General features: G+C 43.9%; 1 protein-coding gene across 15 annotated transcripts in view; it reads right to left on the bottom strand.

Annotated features, from left to right (window-relative positions):
• Nucleotides 1–26,156, bottom strand: part of KCNMA1 (potassium calcium-activated channel subfamily M alpha 1) — a 572,902-nt gene that overhangs the window by 236,263 nt on the left and 310,483 nt on the right. For all 15 annotated transcript variants that reach the window (XM_081864220.1, XM_081864214.1, XM_081864225.1 and 12 more), the window contains exons 4-5: nucleotides 18,834–18,927; nucleotides 14,638–14,749 (exon numbers count right to left, since the gene is read on the bottom strand). In XM_081864220.1, coding sequence (XP_081720346.1) covers nucleotides 14,638–14,749; nucleotides 18,834–18,927 — 206 coding nt within the window. The remainder of the gene's footprint in view (nucleotides 1–14,637; nucleotides 14,750–18,833; nucleotides 18,928–26,156) is intronic.

Raw genomic sequence — 26,156 nt, forward strand, 5'->3', positions numbered from 1 at the left:
TCAAGAAGTTCCTCCCTCTTATGTAAAACTGAACAGGTGGCTTCTTCTTCTTTTCAAATCAACTTAATAATTGCCTAAATTATTTATTGGAAGCAGCATTTGGCATAGCAACACACAGATCAACTTTAGAAACATTTGCAGCAGCATACACAAATCAAATACTGGTAAATCTTTTTTGTACTTTATCAAAACTTCTTATGAAAATGAACATTCATGATGGTTGAACAACTGTTTAAATTCTGCTTTCTCGTGGCTCCAAATATGTGTCTTTCATACTTGGGCAAAACTGTGTTCCTGAAATGACCAATTTCCCACAGTTCTGTCCAGGCTCAGAAAAGAAGAGTGACAAGCAATATGCTTGGTGGTTGCAGGAATTTGCACGCACACACACACATATAAACTTTTATTTTATTTTTACAAACAAAACTGGCACTGCGAAGTAGTTCTGCCCTCTAAAGTCATTGATGCCCCCCGTCCCAAAGCCTTTCCATACAAACAACTGAGAAAATATTCCTTCTGTGTCTGCATATTATATGATCTCCAAGCTACAAATGTCGTTTTTGGTAAATACCACCCTCTTAAAGGATTTTCTGGAGTGTGAAGTTGTGGCACCATTTTTGTGTCCTGAAGGACACACTACCCATATCACAATATCCAGAGAACGGCATAGGATGTGAAGGGAAAACTGAAGGGAGGTGGAAGTCGGTTGGTTACTGTTGTAGTGCAGCAGCTGAAGAAAGAGGAAAGCAGCACAGATAGGGCATTAAGAAAATGAAATTAAGGGGCAAATGAAAACCAACTTTTTTTTTAATTAACCGAGCGTCTGACTGCTAACACCCAGCTAGTACTGAAGACCATTGACAGGATGGTAGGAATGGGAGTCCCTCCAGTTTCTGACGAGTGAAAGAAAATGAGACTTGTTCTGATCCACAAACCTATGTGTTTTTTCTTTGGAAGCTCTCATCAACCCTGTTCCTAAGCATTCCCCTGAAAACACCTAACTTGATAGCACCACAGGCTTGAGCCTGGAGCCAAGTCAAATAATGACCGCTCCCCACATCAAATGGGGGGTGCCTTTTGCGTGGTCGCGAGCAGCCCCCCAGACCCTATGCGGCTCCTGGCAGTACAGCCTGGCTTTGCCCTCCCCAGGCTGGATACCTGGAGGTCTCCGCCACCTCAGCCAATTGCCCAATCCCTCCTGGGGAGGCGTTGCCAGGGGATCAGGCCAGGTAAGGGGAGGGACCGCCCTGCCCACACAGTAGAGGGTGGATCTTACCTGGGAATTGTCAGTTGGCTCCAGAGCTTCTCCCACCCTGCCCTCCTTCAGTTAAGCCTTCTTTTGCAGGTTAACCTCTTCTCCACAAGTACACGGGCGCTGCTACATCAGGGTCGCTGTTGAAGGGCCGGAAAGGAATTTTCCTGCATTGGCAGGTTTTGCCTTCCCCGTAGCAAAACGTCACAACTTTGATGGTTTCAGGACTTGGGCAGAATCCATAGTCTATCTTCCCTAAATGGGACACTCCCCCTGCGGCAGCGATCCCAGGGTTCCCCATTAAAGGGGTTTTGAGGGGAGGCATTGGCCATAGGCTGAGAGGTTGTCATTGCTCTCCCCTGCGACGGCGGCGAAATGGGGGGGCGGGCTCTCTGCTTGAACATATGTTCTCCAGAGCCAGCCCAATCCCCACACATTCTGGATAACCCGGATATCCCCCAGATCCCCAGCTGGGGACTGGGAAGGATAAACGCCCAGTGCCTAAGCCAAGGTCTCCCTACATTTGAATCTTAATAAAGTTGTGGCCAATTTTAATTCCATAGCACGTTGTCTTGAGTCATTATTCCACTCGGGGGTCGCCTGGGGTTGGGGGGACTCCGCCTGTCCACGTAAATAGGGGCTGCATGCAAAAGATGCAAGGGGGCAGGAACAAAGGAAGAAAGGGTCTGTCCTGGTGCTTAATTTCTCAGACCTCCCGACTTTTGCTGCAGAAAATTAACACAGTGTATCCAGAGGCCAATCCCCAGGATGAGTAGGAGATGACAGTGTGCAGCCGTCAGAGCGAATTGTTTAGAGGCAAGAAGCAGCAAGGGGTGGAAATGGGGCCAGTTATTTAGCTCCTGCTTCCTCAATAGCATCATGTGAAATGACTCGAAGGTTCGCTAGCTGTCACTCTTAATCATTTTAGATTAGAGCCTGCTAAGTTAACTATTCAGTGTCAAAAGCATTTAAGGGCCAAACTAGACACGATGGGGGCAACTACATGAATTCATCCACGTGTCTTTTTTAAAAAAATAAAATAAAAAGGAGCAGTGTGGGTGAGGGGACCTGAGCCCCTGTCCCTAACTATGTGCACTCAGTTGCTTCAACAGTTTTCATTGCCTAGTCCAGCTTACTTGCAGTAGCGGTGATAAGCTGGGGAAGAAGTACTTTAAAAAGCAACAGAGCACAGCAAGGTAAGACAGAATGGAGAGGAAAGTTTGGCTTCTCTCACCTGTATGGTCCTATCTTCTCCTCACTACTCTCTTGCCTTGCATATATTTGTGTTGTTTTACTTGTTTTGGATTTTGCAAACTGCCTCGAAATATCTGATGAATGGTGGTATAGAAATGTTTGAAATGTATGCACACATACACGGGTTCCTCCTGTGTTTTTCAAACTTGGGTTCCCCAGCTGTTGTTGGACTGCAACTCCCATCACCCCTAGCTAGCAGGACCAGTGGTCAGGATTGCCCTCTCATGTCTAGTTAGCTCTGAGGGCTGGCCTCAGGCAGATGCTTGTATTCAGCAACTTTGCTGAACATTTTGCTGGAGATGATCACAACTCAGTTGTGATCAGTGTAGAGAGCTCCAGGCTGTTGGAGAAGGTACAGTGGAACCTCGGGTTGTGGACGTAATCCGTGACGGAGGCATGTCTGCAACCCGCAGCATTTATAACCTGCAGTGCCGCGTCTGCGCATGCGCGTGATGCAATTTGGTCTTCTGCGCATGCGGGAAGCGTGATTTTGTGATTCTGCACATGTGCGAGCGGTGAAACCCAGAAGTAATCCTTTCCGGTACTTCCGGGTTTCCTGCGGTCCACTACCTGAAAACACATAACCCTTAGCGTTTGTAACCCAAGGTAACACTGTAGTTAAAAAAGAAAGGGAGACAGAATGCCTGTGTGTGTATGTGTGTGACTGCAGATATTGTCTATACACCTTACGTTAATGCCATTGCCACACACATTCTGAACACATACTCTCATCCACATTCTTCCCACAACTAGTCATACAGAAGCTACTACATAGGTCTAGAGTTGAATCTAGGCAATCCTGATGAGCAATAAAACTGCCTGTGCATTGTGGCAGGGATATGCTAGATAGCTGAGGAATGGAGCTGTGTTTTCTCTTGAATTACCATATTTTTTCGTCTATAAGATGCCCCCATGTATAAGATGCCCCCTATTTTGGGGGACTCAGATTTAAGAAAATGAAGGGAGATGGCCCAGAGTATAAGACACCCCCTAATTTTTGACCTTATTTTTTTAGGGGAAAAACCTAACCTTATACACGGAAAAATATGGTACCTCAGTAGCTAGAGGACAGGAAAGCAATGCCAGGATGCACACCAAAAATACTGAGGACAGGAGGAGGTTCATAAAGGTTCTGGACTCCCTCCCCACCAAAATGAAACAAAAGCAAAAGCCCAGCAACTTTCACTCTTAAAAAAATCAAAACTTGTGGCAATTTCGAGCGACACCAGCACTGTCTGACTCAGAGAACAATTCCTCCAAGCCCCTGCCTCTCAATGCTATTAGTCACTTTATGACATCTGCTTGGCTTGAGGTCTGCAAAACTCTTTGCGACCTCAGAGATTCAGCTGCAGGCGCTGAAGCATCACAGTTTTTCTGGCTGCCATTGGTTTAGCTCTGCTGACATCACAATCTTTGCTGGTCTGATGTCACAAACGGGGCATGCCACGTGCCATCTAAGGTCAGACTACTGACTGCTTACTCACAATTGAACACATATTGTACTGTGCTCTGTTACTGATACAAGAGAGAGACTAATTACTACCCAGCTTTTCTTACTGCTGGTGCATAAGCGGGCAAGAGAACAAGGTGATAGAGGGACGAATCTCAGGAGAATGGGAATAGAGGTGAACACCAATGGGGGAAACAGGTGTGATGGGAAAGGTAAACAAACAAAGAGGCTGGAAAATATGGATGTTGGGTAGCAGAAGTATTCTGAAGGTGTCCAGATAACCAAACAGACAAGGTCAAAATGTGGCCTTTGCCCCAAGGCACAGGGCTATCCAGGGATCAGATCCTTAGGAGGGAACTAATGGTTTGCTTGAGTGGATGGAATTGTGCTGGAATCTGGGAAACATCAATGGCCACAGTGTCCTTGCGGATCCTCCCACTGTAAGACCCATCATAGAACATCTGCCCAACCCAGATGCACCACAGCTCCCACCTGGACCAGCCAACATGGGCAATGGTCAGGGATGAAGGCAGCTGTAGTCTAACAATATTTGAAGGGATGCAGGTGGCGCTGTGGGTTAAACCACAGAGCCTAGGACTTGCCGATCAGAAGGTCGGTGGTTCGAATCCCCGCGACGGGGTGAGCTCCCGTTGCTCGGTCCCTGCTCCTGCCAACCTAGCAGTTCAAAAGCACGTCAAAGTGCAAGTAGATAAATAGGTACCACTCCGGCGGGAAGGTAAACGGTATTTCCGTGCGCTGCTCTAGTTCGCCAGAAGCAGCTTAGTAATGCTGGCCACATGACCCAGAAGCTGTCAGCCAGCTCCCTCGGCCAATAAAGCGAGATGAGTGCCGCAACCCCAGAGTCATCTGTGACTGGACCTAATGGTTAGGGGTCCCTTTACCTTTACATTGAGGAAGACACCAATTTGCACACAATCAAGATCAGCTACAAAACAAAAAGGGAGTGCATTTCTCTGGCTAGCTACTCTTTCCCTTTTGATTATTATAAGGCCCCCTCTTGTCTCTGTGAAAAGGGTCTGCTTTTGTTCCATATGTGACAGTTTGAAAAGGACATTTCATTCTCATTCATCTCTGTCCCTTTCTCTCCATTATAGCTTTTTAAAATCACCTAAAGGATTCAAGTGGTTGTTCAGCTGTTTGGTGACAACAAAAATCCGCTGTCTGCACTTTCATGGATTATAGCATTGCATAATCTTTTTCTTTTTTTTTCAAAAGAGAGAGAGAGTTTGCCTAACTGCTCTCTAATCTTTCCTCGTATTTATTCCCACTAATACTCTCTCTTGGGGTAAAATTATGAAATAGTATTCAGAAAGAACATTCCATTGCTCCTCTTTCTGAAGGGTGCTTTCTGTATGGAGCACAAATGCCAAAAGCAAGCGAAGTCTTAAGAACAGCAGAACAGAAATGAAACATATGCAGAGGTTCTCACATAAACGTTCAAATTTGATGTGATTTGATTGATTGATTGATTTTATATACCACCCCATACCCAAAGGTCTCATCTTAAAGATGTAAGTATTTTGAAACTACTACTGCAGAAACATGAACAGGGGACCTGAATGAATGACTGCTATTTGATTCCTCTCAATCTACCCAGATCTGCCTAGATAGTTTGTGGAGTGAAATGCACAGGGCAAGGAGTCAACCAGAATGCAGATCATGATCTACACTCTAAATCTAAATCTTTTGGAGATTTACCATACAGTGGTACCTTGGGTTACATACGCTTCAGGTTACATACGCTTCAGGTTACAGACTCCAGAAATAGTACTACAGGTTAAGAACTTTGCTTCAGGATGAGAACAGAAATCACACGGCGGTGGCACAGCGGGAGCGGGAGGCCCCATTAGCTAAAGTGGTGCTTCAGGTTAAGAACAGTTTGAGGTTAAGAACGGACCTCCGGAACGAATTAAGTACGTAACCAGAGGTACCACTGTAGATTGTCAAGGATTTCTGAGACCCAATTGTTTAAGAATAGCAATAACAAATCAACACCTGCTATCTAAATTAAGCTCATTAAGTGAAGAAAGCTAATCAGGAGTGGTCTTTTGTGTGTGACTTAGCTGAGATTCCTGCATTGCAGGGGGTTGGACTACATGACTCTCCAGCTCTACAATTCTATGATTCTATGAATCAGAGCAGCCCGGCACAGTCCTATTGCAGCATCTAATTCCCCTTGCTAATGTCCCTCACCCACTGAAATTGTTTGGTTAGGGGGACTTCCGGGTTGGCGCCATCGCCGAATGGCGGACTCCCTCCGAGCTCCGGAGGGAGCCTGCTCGGCAGGGGCTGGGTTCTACCGCGTCGGCGTCGCGGGGACCCTCAAAAACCATGGGCGCTGAAACCCATGGGCATGGTGACTCAGCGGGCACCATTTGCGCCCCCCCTGACCCGCGAAGGAGCCTTTTTAAAGGCTACGGAGCGGGTGCCGGGGGGGTGGTGGTGCTATGAGTCCTCCGCTTCCCCTACCGAGCGAAGCCACATGCCATTTGGCAGAGAGCGCTGACTTCTTCCATTGAAAATTCGGATTACCCGTGAGTAATTGGAAACTGGACTTAAAAAGGGGGGGAAATTTAAATTCTGAGCGAGTGGGGGAGGTGCAAAAAGGAAGTCCGTTTCCCCCCGTCGTAGAGGATTTAAAGCAAAGGATTTAACAACTAAGATCGAGTGCTACCTTAGTTTGATAAAGTTACTAATTTCACGATGGAAAATTATAAGACTGGGCTGGAGGAGAAAAGTAGAACGTGAGCTAAAATGCAACCCCCCCCCCCAGGAACCAGGAGCGATCCGCGAGAGCGCCGGGAGAGGAGAAACAGAGGCTTTGACAGCTGTCAAAGGAGCTGTCAAAGCTGAAGAATAAAAAGAGAACTTTGTTATGAGGACTTTGCCGGTTACATTTGTTACAAATTAGATATAAATTGTTTAAAACAAGGAATAACAACTTACTTTGACTGTTGGGTGCGATCTGGAAGGAAACTGAGTTACTATAATCCCTCTAGAGGGGCTGTGGGACACTACAAGTATTGCTGGCATGGAATTTGAATTGGACTTTTTATCTCCTGGGAAACTGCAGAAATGGAACACTATTTTGTCTACAGAGGTCTCTACACTAAAGGAGACAATAGATTTATCTATTGAAGAATGGAAGGGACTTGACGTAAAGTTTTGTTCCTGAATAACAAAGCCTCTGTAGGGGATTTAGAAGCTTTTGGAATTGGAACATTTTTGCAGGAGAGCAGGAAAAGAAACTAGAGGAAAGTGAGGAGAGAGAATAATAAGAACAACATGAACAACAAGAATTGGACAAAGCTGGAAGTGGGAACATTTGGGACATCCAGATTTGAAAGGTCTAAAGAAACAAAATTGGAGTTTTTACTCTTAAATACAGAGATCTGGATGGAAAAAATGGACCTTTTTGAGATAGAGTTTTTCCAAGATTGGACGCTCGAAACTAAAGATGATCAAAAAGACGGCAAAGACTATTAAAAAGACGGCAATGTGGACTTGTGAAGGATTTCGGCCTAGATGTGGGATCTCCAGGATGACAACAGGGGGGAGGGAAATTTGGAATCCAAGGGGGGAGGGAAATTTGGAATCGAAAGGGTGTTAAATTATACTTTATTCTTTTTTCTATTTTCTTTTATTTTAATCTGTTCTGCATATTAAAGAGGGGAACTCGTGGAAGGGAGCGGGGTCGATTTTAGGGGATGGAAAAACATTCTTAACATTGGGTTAATTATAATAAGTTTAAAATTTGGGGTAAGAACTTGCTGAATGTATTTGAAGGAATTGGAATACAAGAGGGGGTGGGGTGGGGAAGCCCTGGAAAGATGCTAATGAAAATAAGGTTATAAAATGGATGTTTTATTTCTTTTCTTTTTTCTGTTATATTTGAAAATGTTCAATAAATATTATTTTAAAAAAATATGAAATTGTTTGCTTAGGTTCCAGTGAGCTAGATCTGTGATCTTTGATATGTGCATTCTCAAAATAAACTGGGAGGAGGGGTAAATTCACCCTCTATTAGTTTAGATTTTTTAAAACATTGACGGGGGAGGGGAAAGAAGAGCAACTCCTGTGCTTTCAAAGTGTTGGTGCTGACCTTTAAAGCCCTAAACGGTCTTGGCCCAGTATACTTGAAGGAGTGTCTCCACCCCCATCATTGTGCCCTGACACTGAGGTCCAGCTCCGAGAGCCTTCTGGAGGTTCCCTCACTACAAGAAGTGAAGCTACAGGGAACCAGGCAGAGGGCCTTCTCGGTAGTGGCCCCTGCCCTGTGGAACGCCCTCCCAACAGATGTCAAAGAAATAAACAACTATCTGACTTTTAGAAGACATCGGAAGGCAGCCCTGTATAGGGAGGTTTTTAATGTTTTATCTTTTACTGCATTATTATTATTATTATTATTATTATTATTATTATTATTATTATTATTATCTGTTGAGAGCTACCCAGAGAGGTTGGGGAAAACCAACCAGATGGGTGGAGTATAAATAAAAAATAATTTATTATTATTATTATTATTATTATTATTATTATTATTATTAAGACCTGACCTGTTTCAGGATTACCCTTCCACTGGGACAATATAATACATTTTCAGGTGAAATGAATATAAAACAAAATACCATATTACTTATTACAAAGAATTTTTACAGAAACATATGTCAGAACAAAAACTGTATCTAACAAGCCAAATTAAAAACAGAACAAACATCTATACAAGAATCCCTGAAACTAATGATAGGAGGTGTTCTTAAAAACTCTTAAAAACACATTGTAGATGGTCATGATATAGCCACATATCTATGCAATGGAACCTTGGAAGCGGAACACCTTTGAACTCAAACGTTTAAGCTCCCGAACGATAGAAAACCAGAAGTGATTGTTCTGATTTTCAAATGCTTTTTGGAAGCTAAACATCCGGCACAGCTTCCACAGCTTCTGATTGGCTGCAGGACGCTCTTGCAGCCAATCGGAAGCCATGTTTTCAAACTGTTCCAGTTTAACGGACTCCCAGAATGGATTAAATTTGAAAACCAAGGTATGACTGTATATGAAAGAATGCACAAGATGAAAAAATAATCATCTAGCAGCTTCTGTCAAGTGCAAAAACCACCATAGTAACACTTACACTGGAGAACAAATTTTTGTTACATTGAACACCTGCAGTTGTTCTAACCTAATTTTGATGTGCTGATTTCATATCTGAAGTTGGTTTTGTTCTGTAAGCTCTAGTTTTTGTTTGAAATTCATGTTTTTCACTTTTCACCATAATCTTTGTTTTTCACAATGCAAGAATTCAATATTTTATTAAACACATAGCCAAAGTAGTACAATATGAGTATAAATGTAAGTGACTTATATAGCATTGAACATGACATGTATAGCATTGAAAATGACATGTATATCTATGTACAGTTGGAGGTATGCAAAAAAATGTATATTCCCTTGGGATACACAGTATACTGGGGGGGGATTTTTTTTCATTTTCTTTTGCATGAGATTTTTCAACTGTTCTTATATGTTCTTTCAATGCTGATTTCAAATCTGAAATCAATTTTTGTGTACATGCCATAGTTATCTTTCAGTTTCCGACTTTTGCAGATATGTCATATTTACACTGGGGATAAGTGGACACTGACACGTTGATCTACTCTAACCACATGGTAATTATTGTTTTGCAAACTTAATTTTTCTTTATTTTTACAGTTTTGTAACCTAAATATTTGTATTTTTCAGATTGGACCATGGCTTCTTCAAGTAGACAAAAATGTGTAAACAACCCTGATGCCTTTTGTTATGTATGTGGTTGCTACAGACTTCCTCGTCAAAGAAACAATATGGGGGGAAAGAAGGGGGGGGGGAGCATGCCCATGGTTTGCTGGAGCAAGAGTGTGATGATGCCAGAATAAGCACAGCATGTCGACCTAAACTGTGTGCGCTGAGTTTCAGTCTTCTGGGTCATTTGGAAAGATCTGAACCACTTTGGAGGCCGACTTTGAGTATCCTGCTTTGAAGAAGAGGTACAACAATGCTTCATTCTCAGATTTATCCAGTAAGCAGGATGTCCTGAGCTACATGTAGCCACATGTCATTGTTCTAGCTCATTAGAAAGTATCTAACTGTTTCAATATCCCAGGCCAGCTGGCCTAAGTGTTTTGGAGTTTAGGATTAGTCCAGAGTCCTTCTATTCTAGGTCCATAAGTGACTCATGAATGCATTTGTTCTGAACACATGCCTCACTTAATTTTACTGAAGGCTATAAGCCTTATTCATGGCAAAATTCCTCCATGTTTAAAGAGTAAAAAAATTAAGTACAGTGGTACGATTTAAGTACAGCTGTGCGATTTCTGTTCTCATCCTGAAGCAAAGTTCTTAGCCAGACGTATTATTTCTGGGTTAGCGGAGTCTGTAACCTAAAGCGTATGTAACCTAAAGCGTATGTAACCTAAAGCGTATGCAACCTGAAGCGTATGTAACCTGAGGTACCATTGTAGATCTAACATAAGGGAACATGACATAAAGCATATCAGTGGTTTGCTTTTAAACCCAGACAGCAGCTTGCTACTCATAATTAATGGCATAAGATATAAAGTTCCCTGTTCCCTAAAATGTTGTTAGGAGACCAGCTCTACCCCAGCTCCTGCCAACCTAGCAGTTCGAAAGCACGCCAGTGCAGTAGATAAATAGGTACCACTGTGGTGGGAAGGTAAACAGCATTTCTGTGCACTCTGGTTATCGTCCTGTTGCACTAGAAGTAGTTTAGCCATGCTGGCCACATGACCCAGAACGCTGTCTGTGGACAAACACTGGTTCCCTTGGCCTGAAAGCAAGATGAGCACCACAAACCCATAGTCACCTTTGACTGGACTTAACTGTCCAGGGGTCCTTTACCTTTACCTTTTTTATTACGACATGGGCTCCCTCATTATGGGCAGTGGTGGTCTCTCAGGACATTATGGCACCCTGAGAGAGGGCAAAATTTGATTACCACCCCCCATGGGCGTAGCCAGGATTTTTGTTAGGGGGGGCAGTCTTTTGTTAGGGTGGCAGAACCTCAGATTTGTATTGGTTTTTATTAAGGGGGGCAGCTGGCCCCTGGACACGCCCATGCCCCCCCAAATATTGAGTAAGTACCCATATACCCACTACCTTGAGCAGCGGCATAGCGTGGGTTGTCAGCACCCGGGGCAAGGCAAGTAATTTGCGCCCCCTAACCCGGGGCAAGGCAAGTAATTTGTGCCCCCTAACCCTGGGCAAGGCGTGTAATTTGTGCCCCTAACCTGCCACCGCTGCCAGCTTCTTCTTGCTGCTGCCTGGGCTGCTGCCATGGGGCTCTGCTACAGCCTGCGCCCGAGGCTCTTCGGCGACTCCGGAGGTGGCGAGCGCCCCCCCCCAGATGTTGCGCCCGGTGCGACCGCCCCCCCCCGCCCCCCCACGCTACACCACTGACCCTGAGGCACATCTTTGGGAGAAGAAAAGGCAAATGCGTAAACCCCAAGCAAATCTGGAGTGGAGTCCCTGAAACGGTTGAGTGGTGCCTAGTATGCCTCCTTCCGACAACAGCTGCAGCCAAGCTGGTGTCAAATGTATTGTTTTGTTTTCATTTTGACATTAGTGCAACCTAGAGGAGGATGGGTCTTGTCATTTGGGCAGCCCAGGGCCTCCATACATGCTGTCCTGGCTTGTGCCTTAGAGAGGCATCAGTTACAAGTTACCCGTGTCTGCAGCCACAGCAGGCGGTGTGATTCTCCAGTGGCTTGACTTCCTATCCAGAGGCACACTCCATTGTCTCTCAAGACAGATGGATGCCAACAACAACATGTTGTTTTTATTATTAATAAGTATTAATTATTATTGTTGTTAATGTTCTTGTTATTATTTTGCGCCCCTTGGCTTGGTGCCCTGTGTGGGGAAACTGCTCACACTGCCCTAGATCTGGCACTACTTATGGGTATGATTTCCCCTTTACTTAGATAGTTGGCTTTAACCAGAGTTCAGCTTGATAGGTGAGCATTGACGCTAATCGCGTTATCCCAGTACTGTATTGGTTCTTAACCAGGCTTTGCAAAGCTGCTTCAGAAATTGCGCTCACAAACTCTGGGGGGTTACAAGGACAATATTGGATAGCACCACTGCAAAGTTAACCATGTCCCTTCTCTAAAGCATGCGCCCACACAGGGGTGGCCTGTCTCATTTCACCACCTGAGGCAAAATGGGAAGGTGCCACTTCTCCCTGCCCAAGCCTCACTTACCAGGGTTATGCAGCAGGGTCTCCTGGTGAGATCTCGTGAGAGTTCAGTGAGATCTCACAAGATCTTGTGGAAACAGCAGCCACAGCTGTGTGGCCCTGGCGGTGGCAGCAGTAGCAGGTAGGGTGCCCACGGAGGCACCACTCCATTGAATTTTGCCTCTCAATGTGGGAAGCTGGTCCTGAGCCCAGCAAACATTCTTCATTTCCTACCTAACTTTAAGAGACTGGGAATATGTTTGCTTTAGACCCCTGAACTACAGGATGTGCATAGACAGAAGGCCTGGGCAGAGAACTGTGCAGGATTTTATCTTTTTGCACAGGGATTTGAGAATACAGCATAACAAAAGAAATAGAAACCTGACAGCTGAAATCTGTTTTGTAGGTCACAGGCTTTTTCAGGCCCTTTATAAGCCCTACGATGAACCTCGTACACTGAAGATGCTTTCTCATATTTCAACTTGCTAGTCTTATTCCCTTTGTCTCAAGCAATTAGCTATGTCAGTGCAACTACTCCATGCTTTACACAACTTAATAAAGATAAAAGCAGTTTGCTTCTGGTGGCAAAGTCATGCCTCAGCATGACCACTGGATGGCAGAAGCACACAATTCTTTAAGCCACATTAAAATGGAAAGGAAAGAGCAAGTTTTGTGGCCACTTCTAACATCTGCAGCTATGGAATCAGCAAAACAGAATTAGACGGATCCTCAAGCTAGTGAATACAACATTAATGTTATGAAGCTCATAATTATTATTCTATGTCAGCGTTACTACTACAAAACTAGATGCTACCAAAAAAAAAAAGCTGCTGAAAATTCTGTGCTGAGTGAATAAAATTATCTCCCCCTTTCCTCAACATTGTTCTCTCTTTAATACCAACCTAACAGAGAAATTTTCTGGGAGGCGGGTGGCACTGTGTTCTAAACCACAGAGCCTAGGACTTGCTGATCAGAAGGTCGGCGGTTTGAATCCCCGCGATGGGGTGAGCTCCCGTTGCTCAGTCCCAGCTCCTGCCAAGCTAGCAGTTCAAAAGCACGTCAAAGTGCAAGTAGATAAATAGGTACCGCTCTGGCGGGAAGGTAAATGGCATTTCTGTGTGTTGCTCTGGTTCGCCAGAAGCGGCTTAGTCATGCTGGCCACATGGCCCAGAAGCTGTACGCTGGCTCCCTCGGCCAGTAAAGCAAGATGAGCGCCGCAACCCCAGTGTCGTCCGTGACTGGACCTAACGGTCAGGGGTCCCTTTACCTTTACTAACAGAGAAATTTAGCAGATGAAACAAATATATAAAGTGATGGGGATGGGGGGGGGAGAGATTCACCTACTAAAGTTCAAGATACAGAGCCAGTTTAACCATAGGGGCACACTATGCGTCTCCCTGGGGAAGCTAAAATTTTAGTGCAGCCACATTTGAAGGGCAATTAAATTCAAAAGGCATCAAACAATGGTGCCGGTGGTGGAAGGAAGAGTCAGCAATGGCCAGTTACAGCAGTCTGCATTTTCCAGAATGCAGAGTCAATGACACCATTCTATCCCAATGGAACAAAACCTCCTAAATGGGTCTTTCTTAGAGACACAGTAGCGCCTGCTTCAGAGCTCTCCTGAGAGCCAAAGAGGCCTGCCGCAGTGGTGGTGATGGAGCTGGTGTGGAACCGGTTACCATTTTCCAACATGCTGCCATACCAAGATATTGTTGAGGCACAGCAGGGAGGCAATGGTTTTGATGGAAGTTGTTCTCTGAAATCTCTTGAAGGCAAGCTTCTTGGAAGTACCTGAGAAACTCCTCTGATAACAGCAACAAACCTCTAAGTGTCAACATGCAGAATCATAATGGGCAGCAAATCAGTTTTTTCCCCTCTCCTTTCTTGCAGAGGAAGCCCATTCCCTTTTCCAGATGAAGAAAGGATGCTTAGAATTGCACCTCCTCACAGTGGAGAAGGTTTCAGCTGCCTGGGGCCTGATCCTGCCTTTTTCTTGCTTGTGTGAAGCATGGACAGCTCACTAGACTGGTTGTCTTGCAAAACCTGTGGAAGTCAGTGATACTTGCCTATATGTGCTTAGGCAGGTGCAGCCAGTGATCCCGGTCTGGTCAGTCTAGCAGAACTTTTGAGGGGCAGAGGAGACAGCTGGGAGCCACCCCTGCAGGAGAGGAGGCCATCCCTCATACAGGCTCTCTTACACCAGGGCCAGCTACAGCTTCTCTCCCTTTGCTTCAGTGTGTTGGGAAAATTGCGCAACCCCCCCCCCCTCAAGTTGTCACCAGTCTGCCTCAGTTTGTGTTTTTTGGGAGGGAGGGGATAGACTCAGTACCTTTCTCTCAGTGCCAATTGCAAGTCATTGAGAACACAGTACCAGTAGCCAGCACCTTGCAAACCCACACACAATTAAGAAAAACGCTGTTTACTTACCCAGCCAACTTCTGTTTAAATACACTGAAACGAACACTGGAGGGACTGTGAAGAAATCTACCACCGAGTTTACTTCCAGCCAGAACCATAGCTTGTCGTTGGCTGCTATGAACTGGGGAGGGAAATGAAGAGGATAAAGATACTGGTTGTTGTGGGGTGGGGGGGTGGGGGGTGGGGATTCCTTATGAAAGATACAACAGATTTTCTGTTTGTCCCTTGGAAATAATTAAGGCATTGTTTCGTGACCTCTAATTAAAATACACCTGCTTATTCATTTCAATTCATTAATTAATTGACTAATTCATTTAAAAAATGTTTTAAACCTGTTTTTTAAGGGTGCACTCTTCCCACCCGAAGAACCCTTTGTAAAATACATTTTCATGTAAAATACATGAAGATACAATTGCAAACATGCAGACAAAATACCCCAGCAACGAAAGGTTACCCCCCTCCCCAAACTATGTAAACCACCTGGGAGATTTCAACAATAAATCAGCATACGGATTTTACAAAGAAATGTGTCTTGAATAAATGAGTTTTTATTTAACAGCTAGCAGTAATGAGACAACACTTATCTCTCTGGAGAGGGGGTTCCAAAGGTGTGGTGGGGCCATGACTGAGCAGGCCCTGTCCCTTGTCACCACCAGCCTAACAACTTTTCCTAGTGGGCTAGTGAGATCACTTCAACCTTGTGTACATGGTCCCACAAGCAAATCTACTTCAGCATTTAAAAAAACAAGGCAAAGGGACCACTGAAAACCTTCTCTATGGACAGTCTGCAAGTGTTGGAGTTTGTAGGAGCTGGTATGAGGGGAGAAAAGACTGAGAAGCTTCTAAAGCATTATTTGTGCCACAAAGTTAAAGCAGTTAAATAATAATTCCCTCTAAGGGAGCAGTGGTTAACGTGAAGAAGGAGAATATTAAAGATCTCTTAATATTCCCAGGAAAAAGCTCCACTCCTCAAACTACAATTCCCAATACAGTATATATTCTTTCTGGGAGTTTTTCAGGTGGGAGAGGGGGAAAGGCCACAGCAGCTGAAATGGGTGGTCCATACATTGGTAACCTCACCATTAGACTAATATAATGTGCAGAAACTGCAAATGAGCATAAAATTAAGTTCACCCAGCTTTCCACATCTTGCATCACAAGCGTGGAAAGGTCTGCACTGGAGGCTTAATAGCTACTGAGTCAAGTTGAAGGCTTTGCGACCGATGTTTAAAGCCCTAAGCAATCTAGGAACAGGAAATCTAGCAATCTACCTTCCCCTACACAGACCAAATCAATCTTTCCACCTTTGTTGGTGGTTCTCTGGTTTGGTGACAATGTGGCAGTGGACTTTCCCAGTGATAAGGCCCAGTGATAAGGCCATCCTCTGGAATGTTCTTTCTCAGATAAGGTGTGAGGCGGAGACATTAGAAACCTTTCAACACCTCCTAAAATGTTTACCCAAGCTTTCCTGGATGCCTGACTCCTGATTTATTTTGTTCTCCACACTGCTCAGATTTATTTGGGATATAATCGTTTTATCTCATTTTTAATCTATTTCCCCCCAGGGAATTTTAGTGAATGTTTCTGTTTTCATACTGTAAACCACAGATGATATTATTATTATTATTATTATTATTATTATTATTATTATTATTAAGCAGGGTAAAATAAGCAGGGTTGCCTCAGGCATCCAGCAGCACAAAGGTAAAGGAAGGAGCAGAAGGCAGAACTGCCACAGATTAGTCTGACTAGGGTTTAGGGAAGGACAAAGGCTATACTGAGGTAACAGGATCTTCTTCTGGGGCCCCATGCAACTATATGATCTGTTGTCTGTGGCAAGGGGCTCACCCTCACCCTGACTATTGGGTGGACTGGTCCTGTCTGGTGCCTTTAGACCCCCAGCCCTCTATCCTTGGGTTGAAAGTGAAAACTGGTTTGGATTTTTGGTCCAATGCAAACAAACAAAAAATCACCCTTTGGGGATACTACTTAAATCGCCTTCTCACATTTTACTCCAGTTCAAATTCAGTGCTCAAATGAACATGGAAGCCTTTACACTCCATTGGCTTGCAATTTTTAAATCTTTAAAAACTAACAAAATATAATGGTTAAAATTGCATTCTTCACATGTATCCTGTGATCGTCAGCTGAGGCCCTTCTTCGTGTGCCTTCTCCATGAGAGGTCTGGAGGGTGGCAACACAAAAATGGGCCTTTTCTGCAATGGCTCTTCACCTGTGGAATGTTCTGCCGAGGGAGGCTCACTTCGCACCTTCATTATACACCTTTAAGCACCAGGGACCAGGCCTTTGGCTGACTAACATCATATATTCTTTTAAATGTGTTTGTGGGAGGGGTAGGGGGTTATTGGTTTGCTTTGTTTTTGTTCTTATTTTTATTATGTATTTTGTGTTTTCGTCGTGTGTGTGTGTGTGAGAGAGAGAATCACCCTGAAATCTACAGATGCAGGGCGGTATAAATATTTTAATGTCAATGATAATAATAATATGCTTTGACAAATAACTGTTACACCAAAATATCGGATTACTCCATTGCTTTCTAGGGGGAACCCAAAGGAATGGGGGGGCAGGGGGGGAGAATGTATCAAGAAACCAGGCAGCTCCCTATCCAGACAATGGGATTAATTTGTCTACTCTTTAGCAGGTGCCACCAACCCATAAAGGCTTTCAATGGTTCCCCAGGGAAGGTGCCCTGGACTCTGAGTTTTCATGGAGGGGGAGTTTCCAGCCCACCTAGGAAGAAAGTTATGGGACAAAAAGTGCATGTACCTTCTAGATGTGAAGTGAGAGCAAGTGTGGTGTGTCCACCTTGTTTTTCCTAGTACTGAAGAATGCTCCCTGTTGCTATTAGCTGATGCTGGAAAGCACTGGCAGAGGAAGAGGAGTGCAGGGGGAGCGCACCGCCCCTGGCAGCACGATCCCCAGGGTGCCATTGTGGCTGCCCCCCCCCCCGCCCTGGGCACCCCGCCCCAGCAGGCGCCGCGCCACACCTCTGGGATGCGTGCCAGCCCCGTCCCCGCCTGCTTTCCGCCCCTGGTGGAAAGTGGAGACACAAAGGCTTGTTTCACTCTGTTGCAGTCTTAGGGCCTCCCAGGAAACCCATTGCGAGGGATAAGAGCTCTTGGGAATGTTAGTGCAGTGAGCCTCTCCATCCCATGCTGTGGTTGTAGATATGTGTAAACAAAACCATACTTCCCGCTGTATCACTGCTGTATTCATCGACATTCATTCCAAGGAAACCAAACTTTGGAACCTCAGGAGCATCTCACTGCACTGAGATTGTGGTGCGTGCAGCAAGCACCTTTGGGAAGTTTTTAATGTTCAATGTTTTATTTTGCTTTTATATGTGTTGGAAGCCGCCCAGAGTGGCTAGGGCAATGCAGCCAGATGGGCAGTGTATAAATTATCATTCTTATAAGCAACTGATGGTGGATGGAGTAAGATCTGCCATAAACACAGTGTGTGTATGTGTGTGTGTGTGTGAGTGAGAGAGGGGGGGGGGAGAGCGCACTGCTGCTGCACAGTAAATCCATAAACCTCTTTATCATGGAGCAAAGGTTTATTGAAGCAATTCCTGTTCTCAACACGGCTAGAGAAAAGTCTTCCCATTCAAGGGCAGTAGCCTATTTTATTTTATTTTTTAAAACCTTTATGGATGTGGTAAAGTGGTACCTCGGTTTTCAAACATAATGCGTTTGGAAGACCGTTCAACTTCCGAAATGTTCGGAAACCGAAGCATTTACTTCCAGAAGCATTTACTTACGGAAAACTCAATATGGAAGCCGTGTGGCACATTAAAACGAAAAGCTTTTGAAAACCGAAGCAGTTACTTCTGGGTTTTCGGCGTTCGGAAACCGAAATGTTCGACTTCCGAGATGTTCAAACACCAAGGTACCACCGTATTTTAATTTGACAAACTTGGCTTCCCAAATATAAACAAACAAACAAACAAACAAACAAACAAAAACACCACCTACCACACATGAAAACCAATTTACTCAAAAGGTACTGGCAACTATGATGGCCTTCGTACACTTTTGCGCATCCATAGCAGTATGTTGCTGCTTGACACTTTTATGCCGCTGGCATCCTTTTCTCCTGGTTATCCCCACAAGTGCCTCTGGAGAAAAAACACTGTGGCACCTCGCCCGCCCCTCAAGCCAAGCAATATGGAGATTCACACTTACCCGCAAGCCGAAGTAGAGCAGGAAGAACACGTTGAAAGCCATGTCTATCTGTAACGTGAAATCTTTGTAGAAATTCTGGCAAGATTCTATTGGGCTATTTGAGAAAAGAAAAAAAGACCAGAGTAAACTAGAGGGAATGAAGTTTGCATATCAGAAGTATGGCAAAAGTAACGTCAGCTGGCCACTGTTATCACTTCGATTAGAGAATGGACAGGATTCAGTCATTATACGCTGCTTCTGGCTCTTCCATTATTTCTAAAGCACGCAGGCATTGAAAGAAATAATAATATTTGGAACATTGTTTTTGTATTGTCAGCCATTCTTACTGTTCACCTGTTAGTCGCAACAGGTGAGCAGAAACATGCAGGCACTTTTAAGGAATGACAAGCAGGAAAATCTCTTAGGATTCCTTAATCCCACATTAACCCTTAAAGAACTGGCTTCTTTCTACCAGGTACGTAAAGCTATAACAGTTCAATCATCAAATTTGGGTTGCCAACTTTTTGGCAGGTCTTGTTCCTCTGCCTGTTACAGCAGGTGGCTCTACAGGCAACAGTAGGTGCCTATGCATGCGAAAAGCTTCATCTGCTAATTCCTGCAGATTCAGCTGCTGTTAAAGGTACAAGAACATGCCACCCCACCCCCCCATTAGTTGGCAACCCAAAATCTAGCAAACTTGATTTCATTATAAAATGTTTTGTGTATTTTGGATGAAACAGCATCTTGTAAATCAGTAACACCAACAATTTCAGAAAGTTTTCTAAAAAGAGCCCCCACCAAATTAATGCCATCTTATATTACGCACTCCCCTTTCTGGTTAATGTAATATAAAAAGAGTTGCTTATGGATATTAGCAACTTGGGGGAGATACTTGTTTGCTTCTTTACAAATACAGTACCATGAATCTAGTAGAAAGAAGAGCATAGCTGTTAGAATTAATGCAGAACAACATAAATTAAAGGAGTAGAAGCAGGACTCTAAGGGTTAATTTTCACATGCAGATTTCAGATTCACCTCTCTTTCTCAGGCAGCCTTGCAAAATCTAGTTTTGCTTTTTTAAAAAGGGGCACATCCAACTCTCTAGCATACTCTATACAAACTGGTACTGTGGTATGCTTCAATAAACCAGGTTGCAGCAAATTGAAAAATATGCATGTGTGTGTGTGTGTGCTGTGATTTATTTTGATGGTCCTACGAGATGGTTGGAAAGACTGCAGATCACAGTCCCCAGGTTAAGTAGCATGTCCCAAGATTTGTAACAAGTTACCATTCAGTCAACATAACCATACAGAGGTCAGGAATGCTGCTTAGAAGTTACTTAATTCTGGGAAGGAGATGTAGAAAATACACGCTTGAGGTAACGGGATGGAAAATGACAATTAAGGAGAAATTCCATGACTCTTCTTTTTACAAATAAATCACTACGTACATCATACCAGTTAGTATAGCGCTACATCTGAAGGTGCAATGCTAAATTGCTAAACAAGCAAGGTTCTTGCATTCTGAATGTTGCTGACCTAACAAAAGGCAGGGAAGGAAATTAGCTGGATTTTGAGGGTATTACACATGCAGCCAGGTTCCCATTTACTTGCAAACATCGCAGCTCAAACAAGTCCGATATCAGCATGCCCCCGCTTTATCCTCAGGCATGTTTAGAGTTGCCAACATTTCCCTGAAGGGCAGTGACGCACAGTTCTAAGAAGACTTGGTAGCAACCAACGCCATATTCACAGTGTTTTGAAATACTACTTGCAAATGTTGCATCAAAAATATTAAACACGCAAGTCTTATCGAAACAGTGTCAATTGCAATAAATAAAATGGTATATTTGTGGTATTGTTGTTAGTATCTCACATTGTCTTGGTAGCAAAGCAACCGAAAATAAATCTTGCTTTAATACGTTAGAGAAAAGTGAGGAAACCAGAACAGGGGAAAACTTCTGCTTTCAGTCCTGTTCCCCCCCCCCCCCACACACACACTTTCCCCAGAGTATGCAGAATGAGAGTCAGGCATCTCACCCACTTCCAGATCCTCCAAGTATCTGAAAACCATGGACCTGGCAAGGGATGAAATGTGCAAGCTCCCACATTGTCATTGTAACAGAAACGGGAAAAGCAGAAGTGTGAGACATTAACGCATCTGCTTTGTAAGCTTCTTCTGAAGTCCATGAAGCAACCCTTCCAACAGAAGCTTCTCCAATGCAAAAACTAGTAAGGAGATGAGTTCTAGCTAGCCTCCTTTCAGATATGTGTGGGGAATTGTCAATGAAGATGATTCAGACATGTTTCCCCCTCCCTTCAATTGCAGTCTAAAGTGCCCCAGTACTGTAGTCCAATATTGTGCAGTCTAAAATGGTGTACTACTAGTAGTCCAAGCTTGTCAGAGACACTGGGTAGGGGCTTATTTTCACATACTGATTTCTTTCCAGACAATCATCATCACAGAAATCTGAAGTCAACCGAAGGTAAACAGACAACAATTGAATAAGCACAGTTGTATGGAACTATTCTGCAAAGGCCTAGTTGCAGTGGAAGTAACTATTGTCAAGTTCCCAGACTATGGGCTGAATCCAGACTGAGAGTTAGGGTCCACTGAATTCAATGGGGTTTAAGCATAACTACCAGTCTGGATCCAGCTCTGTGTTTACGAAGTGATAGTCGAAATTATCACATGGCAAGAGTGGATAGTGAAATGTCCGCCATGGGCCATCACTCTCTCTTTTCCCTTCAGGAAATTACTTGGCAATGAGGGTGGAGTAATGAGCCTTCCATACATTTCCTCTAAAAAACCAAAAAAAACTAATTGTACATATTCACCATGACAAGCGCTGAGTTGAAGCAAACCCCTGATGTGGGATTGCTGTTACACAAAGCTAAGCTGTGACACCACAAATACAATCATCACATAACAAACACCTCTTAAACACAAGCTTAGCCTTTAAGATCCTGACAGTAGGTTGCTTCACTTCAGTACAGATACTGTAGAGTTGGAAAAGGTCGAGGGGATATAGTGGCTCCCCCCACGAGAAAAGGTTACGGCACCTGTAACTTCTTAAGTTTACAGAAAAGGCAGGTATGGCGTGACATGCTAGAAGTTTATAAAACTATGCATCCCTCTTCCATAGCACTAGAACTTGTGCACATCCAATAAAGATGAATGCTGGGAGATTTAGGGCAGTTAAAAGAAAATACTTATTTGCACAGTGCATAGTCGAAAACTATGGAGCTCGCTCGCCCAGGAGGCAGTGGAGGCAACCAACTTGGATGGCTTTGAAAGAAGATTGGGCAAATTGATGTTCTATCAATGGCTTACTAGCCATAATGGCTATGTTCTACCTCTACAGTTGGAGGAAGCAATGCTTCTGAATAGCAGTTGCTGGAAACCACAGGAGGGCAGTGCGCTCTTGTGCTCTCGTTCTGCTCCCTGGTTTCTCACAGGCAGCTGAGGACAGAATGCTGAATGAATAGCAGAATTAAAAAATATGCATTTTTGTTTTGTTTTGTTTTGTTCCACTTTAGGCCAATTCAGCTACATCAATCAATCACTTTTCCTTCTATCCCACCCTGCCCAACTCATAACATGAATAACCCATAATAAGTTGTTTATTTATGCATCAACAGGGCTATTAAACGAACCACAGTATCCCAGACAAGATGCACAAAACAGAAGGCCCTATATAGCGGTTTTTTGTAGTTTCTTCCTAGTGTCCTACAAATTTGCTGGGAAGTAATTAGCAGTGTGCCAGGGAAGTCTTGAAAACCTCTACAGCATTCCAATTAACAATTAGAAAGAGTGCTGACTGGGCGGGTTGTCATTAAAACTTAAATGAAACATGAAAATTGGGGCGACTGCAGAAGGTGGCATTGATAAACAGCAAATGCAAAAGAAGGAGAAACTTCTATCACTGATATATCACCAGCACATTAATATATAATCAAGGGAAAGATTAACTGCAAATGGAAGCCCAAATGGGTTTGTCCGCATAGATGCCTGAAATTCAAAGACATATATATGTATGCCCAGTTAACACCGTGGTATGAGATGCCACACAGGCATAGCTAGATCTGACCCAAGTCAATGGGTTGTAGACAACTTTTTAAAAAAATATTTAAACTCATTGAAATGTATGAACACGACTAAATTTGGTCTACTAATTTCAGTGCATCAACCTTGAGTCCTCAAGGTCTATGGTCCACTAGGAAGCTTTGTTATGCAAGCACCATGGGAAATAATAATGTTGTTGCACAATTTCTGTTCATTTCGCTGCTGCATAGTGGGAGCTTGCCAGTGGGTTGTTTCTATCAGAACAGTCTTAAAGCCAGTTGGCTCAGCAGTTAATGTTAATTGTTACAAACAGGCAAAGAACATACATGTTTTATTTATTTTACTTCTACATGGGCTTCAAAGCCATATATATTAACTGGAGGGCAGGTGTGGAGCAGGTGTTGGGAGAGCAGCTGTTCAGGCTAGGTGTTTTTTTAACTGATAAGAAATGCTTAGAAGACCATATTGACTGAATATGGATACTCTGAAGTTTTAACATGGTTACTACATAAGCACAAACCTGCAGTGCCTTAGATAAAGCATCCAGAACTCCTTTGCCATATTTCGTCCAGAAATCTATGCTGGGGCACAGCCCTAGACTACAGCCCTTTTTTGGTGGTGGTGGGGAATAGTGCCGTGAAATCACACAAGATCATGGTAATCAAAATGACTGCCATTCTCTCTCTCTCTAACCCCCCCCCCCAAACGTTGGATGTCCCAGTTTTCCTAGGACACTGGTGGGGTATGTGCTTTGACCTTGAAGAAGAGTTAGCTAAGGTATTAGCTCTTCTGAATAGAATCCTGAAGGGACCTGCAACTAATTAAAAACACCAAATTTCCCCCTTGGTAGCCACTCTTGAGAACAAAGCATAACAGAAGCAGTTTGGCTGCCTGCAGCTGCGCCCATGCCCTTGTAAGCAGCAATATAACTGTGAAGAGCAACAAATCGAAGCACAGTAAAGCAAGGTATGCCTGTATTATGGAGGTATGCCTTGTATTATTTTATTAATACTATCACTTAACATATGTTTGTCATGGTCTTTGGCTACAATAAATTTATAAGTAGCAGCAGCAGCAGAAACAGCAGTAGCAGCAGTTTTACAAGCAGTATACAACAAGAATGATAGCATAAATATATAATAAACCTCCAACATGCTTTTCCTTTTCATCACCATTATATTCATAAACACTTCCTCCTCTCGGCTCCACATTAAAGAATCCAAATTCCAGTGGTGTCCAAAAAGTGCTGCTTCTCCTTGCCTCACAAGTGAGCCACCTCTGGGTTCCAACAAGTCTTGGTCCCAAATTATCCTCAATTCCTTGCTTCTGTTCTAATTCTATCGTGCAAGAGAACTAGATTTGTTACTTTGCAAGTCAGTGATGAATTTATAGATGTCTCCACATCTGAAACACCCATCTAGCTGCCCAGTGAAAAGCAATGGCCAGTATAAATCTTGGCTATAGCTTGACCGCAAACCTAGATTTAGACAACATGTTACGCCAAAGCATTTGTCAGTGGGGCTGTGGGAGTAACAAACAAAACCCATGGAAGAGCAAAGTGACTGACTGCAAGTTTATTTCCTGGAGCCCATTCATTTGCATGGTATGAGTAATGCAGTGTTCTGCTATTACTATTATGGTTTCTGCTACTTAATTACCCAAAGCCATGCACTTAAGCCAACTGGTGCTTTTTAGCTTTTACACTGTTTTAGTTGTATCCTGGTTTTAATGTACGCTTGTAAGTTGTTTTCAGGGTTTTCTGTATAAAAATAGTTACAAAGAATTTCAAATAACAGCAATAACACTAATAATAGTAGTAATAATAACAGAGCACAGATTGAGGTCAATTGCCCCAGCCCAATATTTCAGGACACATGTCTGCAATGTAGGGAGTGAGAAGTGATTGATATTTATTCCTTTTACCTCTATAAAGTACATGGGTGTATCTATCTACAGAATTAAGAGGTGTGTGGGTGTGTGGGTGTGTGGGTGTGTGGGTGTGTGGGTGTGAGAGAGAGAGAGAGAGAGAGAGAGAGAGAGAGAGAGAGAGGTGTAAGGCTGGGACTATTTTGAACAAATGTGGCTACAGCAGGATGAGTCCAGTAGTTGCCTCTTGATCTCAATGATCCTGCTTAATTATAAAAGCTGCCATTTTCCTTACTCCTCCATCACTGAAGGCATAGCTGTCAACTTACAGATTTGAAAATAAGGGATCAGCAGCCAAAATAAGGGATTTTCGAAGCACAGGTATGTTCAACTTCTGAGCCCCTCCAAGCCAAAGGCAGAAAGCCCAGCCAGCAGCCAAATGAAGCCTCAAGCAGTGGTTCCCACTGCGCAGCAACCCGGCAAAGGGGATGCAGCAAGGGAAACAACTGTCACCTCTCCGCTGGGAAGCGCTGAGCAAAGGTGAGTCCCCAGGCAACGCGGCCGATTTGATTGGCACAAGGCATGCAAGCTCCATCCTCCCAGTCGTTCTTAGACTCCTTATTGGGCGAGTCCTTATCGGGCTCCATCCTCCCAGTCGTTCTTAGACTCCTTATTGGGCGAGCAATGCAGCCAAGCAACACAGTTGGATCCTCCCTCCTCCCTGGCCAGCAGGGAGGGAGGGAGAGGAGCTCCTTCCTTTGAAACCCGGAAAATTTAAGGGACATCATCAGTAAGGGACAGCAGCGGGACACAGCGCTGGGATAAGGGACTTTCCCGCCAAATAAGGGACGGTTGACAGCTATTACTGAAGGGCCATGACAAAACCTATCACAATACTGTTTAGTTCAAAGAGGAACAATCCATGAGCCCTACCCAACAGACACACCACAATGAAATGTCTGGCTTTGAGTAGCAACTACAGTGGTACCTCGGATTAAGAACAGCCCTGTTTATGAACTATTCAGTTTACGAACTCCACAAAACCAGAAGTAGTGTCCCGGTTTGTGAACTTTACCTTGATCTAAGAATGGAATCTGAAAGGTAGAAGGACACTGACGGCGGGAGGCCTCATTAGGGAAAGTGCACCTCAATTTAAGAACAGTTTCAGTTTAAGGACAGGCTTCCAGAACGGATTAAGTTCGTAAACCGAGGTACCACTGTACGCTCCCTTTGCCATAGAAAGTCATTTCAGTTTCCATGCGGCACGGGAAGCTCACCTGGGCACACAGAACTAGTCGCATGATCCTTTGGACCTCAGCCTGAATCAACAGTTGGCAATACTGCAGGGTGTGCAACTTCTGACAAATCTCTAAAAATTGTAGAATGAACGGGTGCAATCCACTTGGTGCCCTT

This window comes from Podarcis erhardii, assembly GCF_964252035.2.
Source record: "Podarcis erhardii genome assembly, chromosome: 5".
NCBI classification, from domain to species: Eukaryota; Metazoa; Chordata; class Lepidosauria; order Squamata; family Lacertidae; genus Podarcis; species Podarcis erhardii.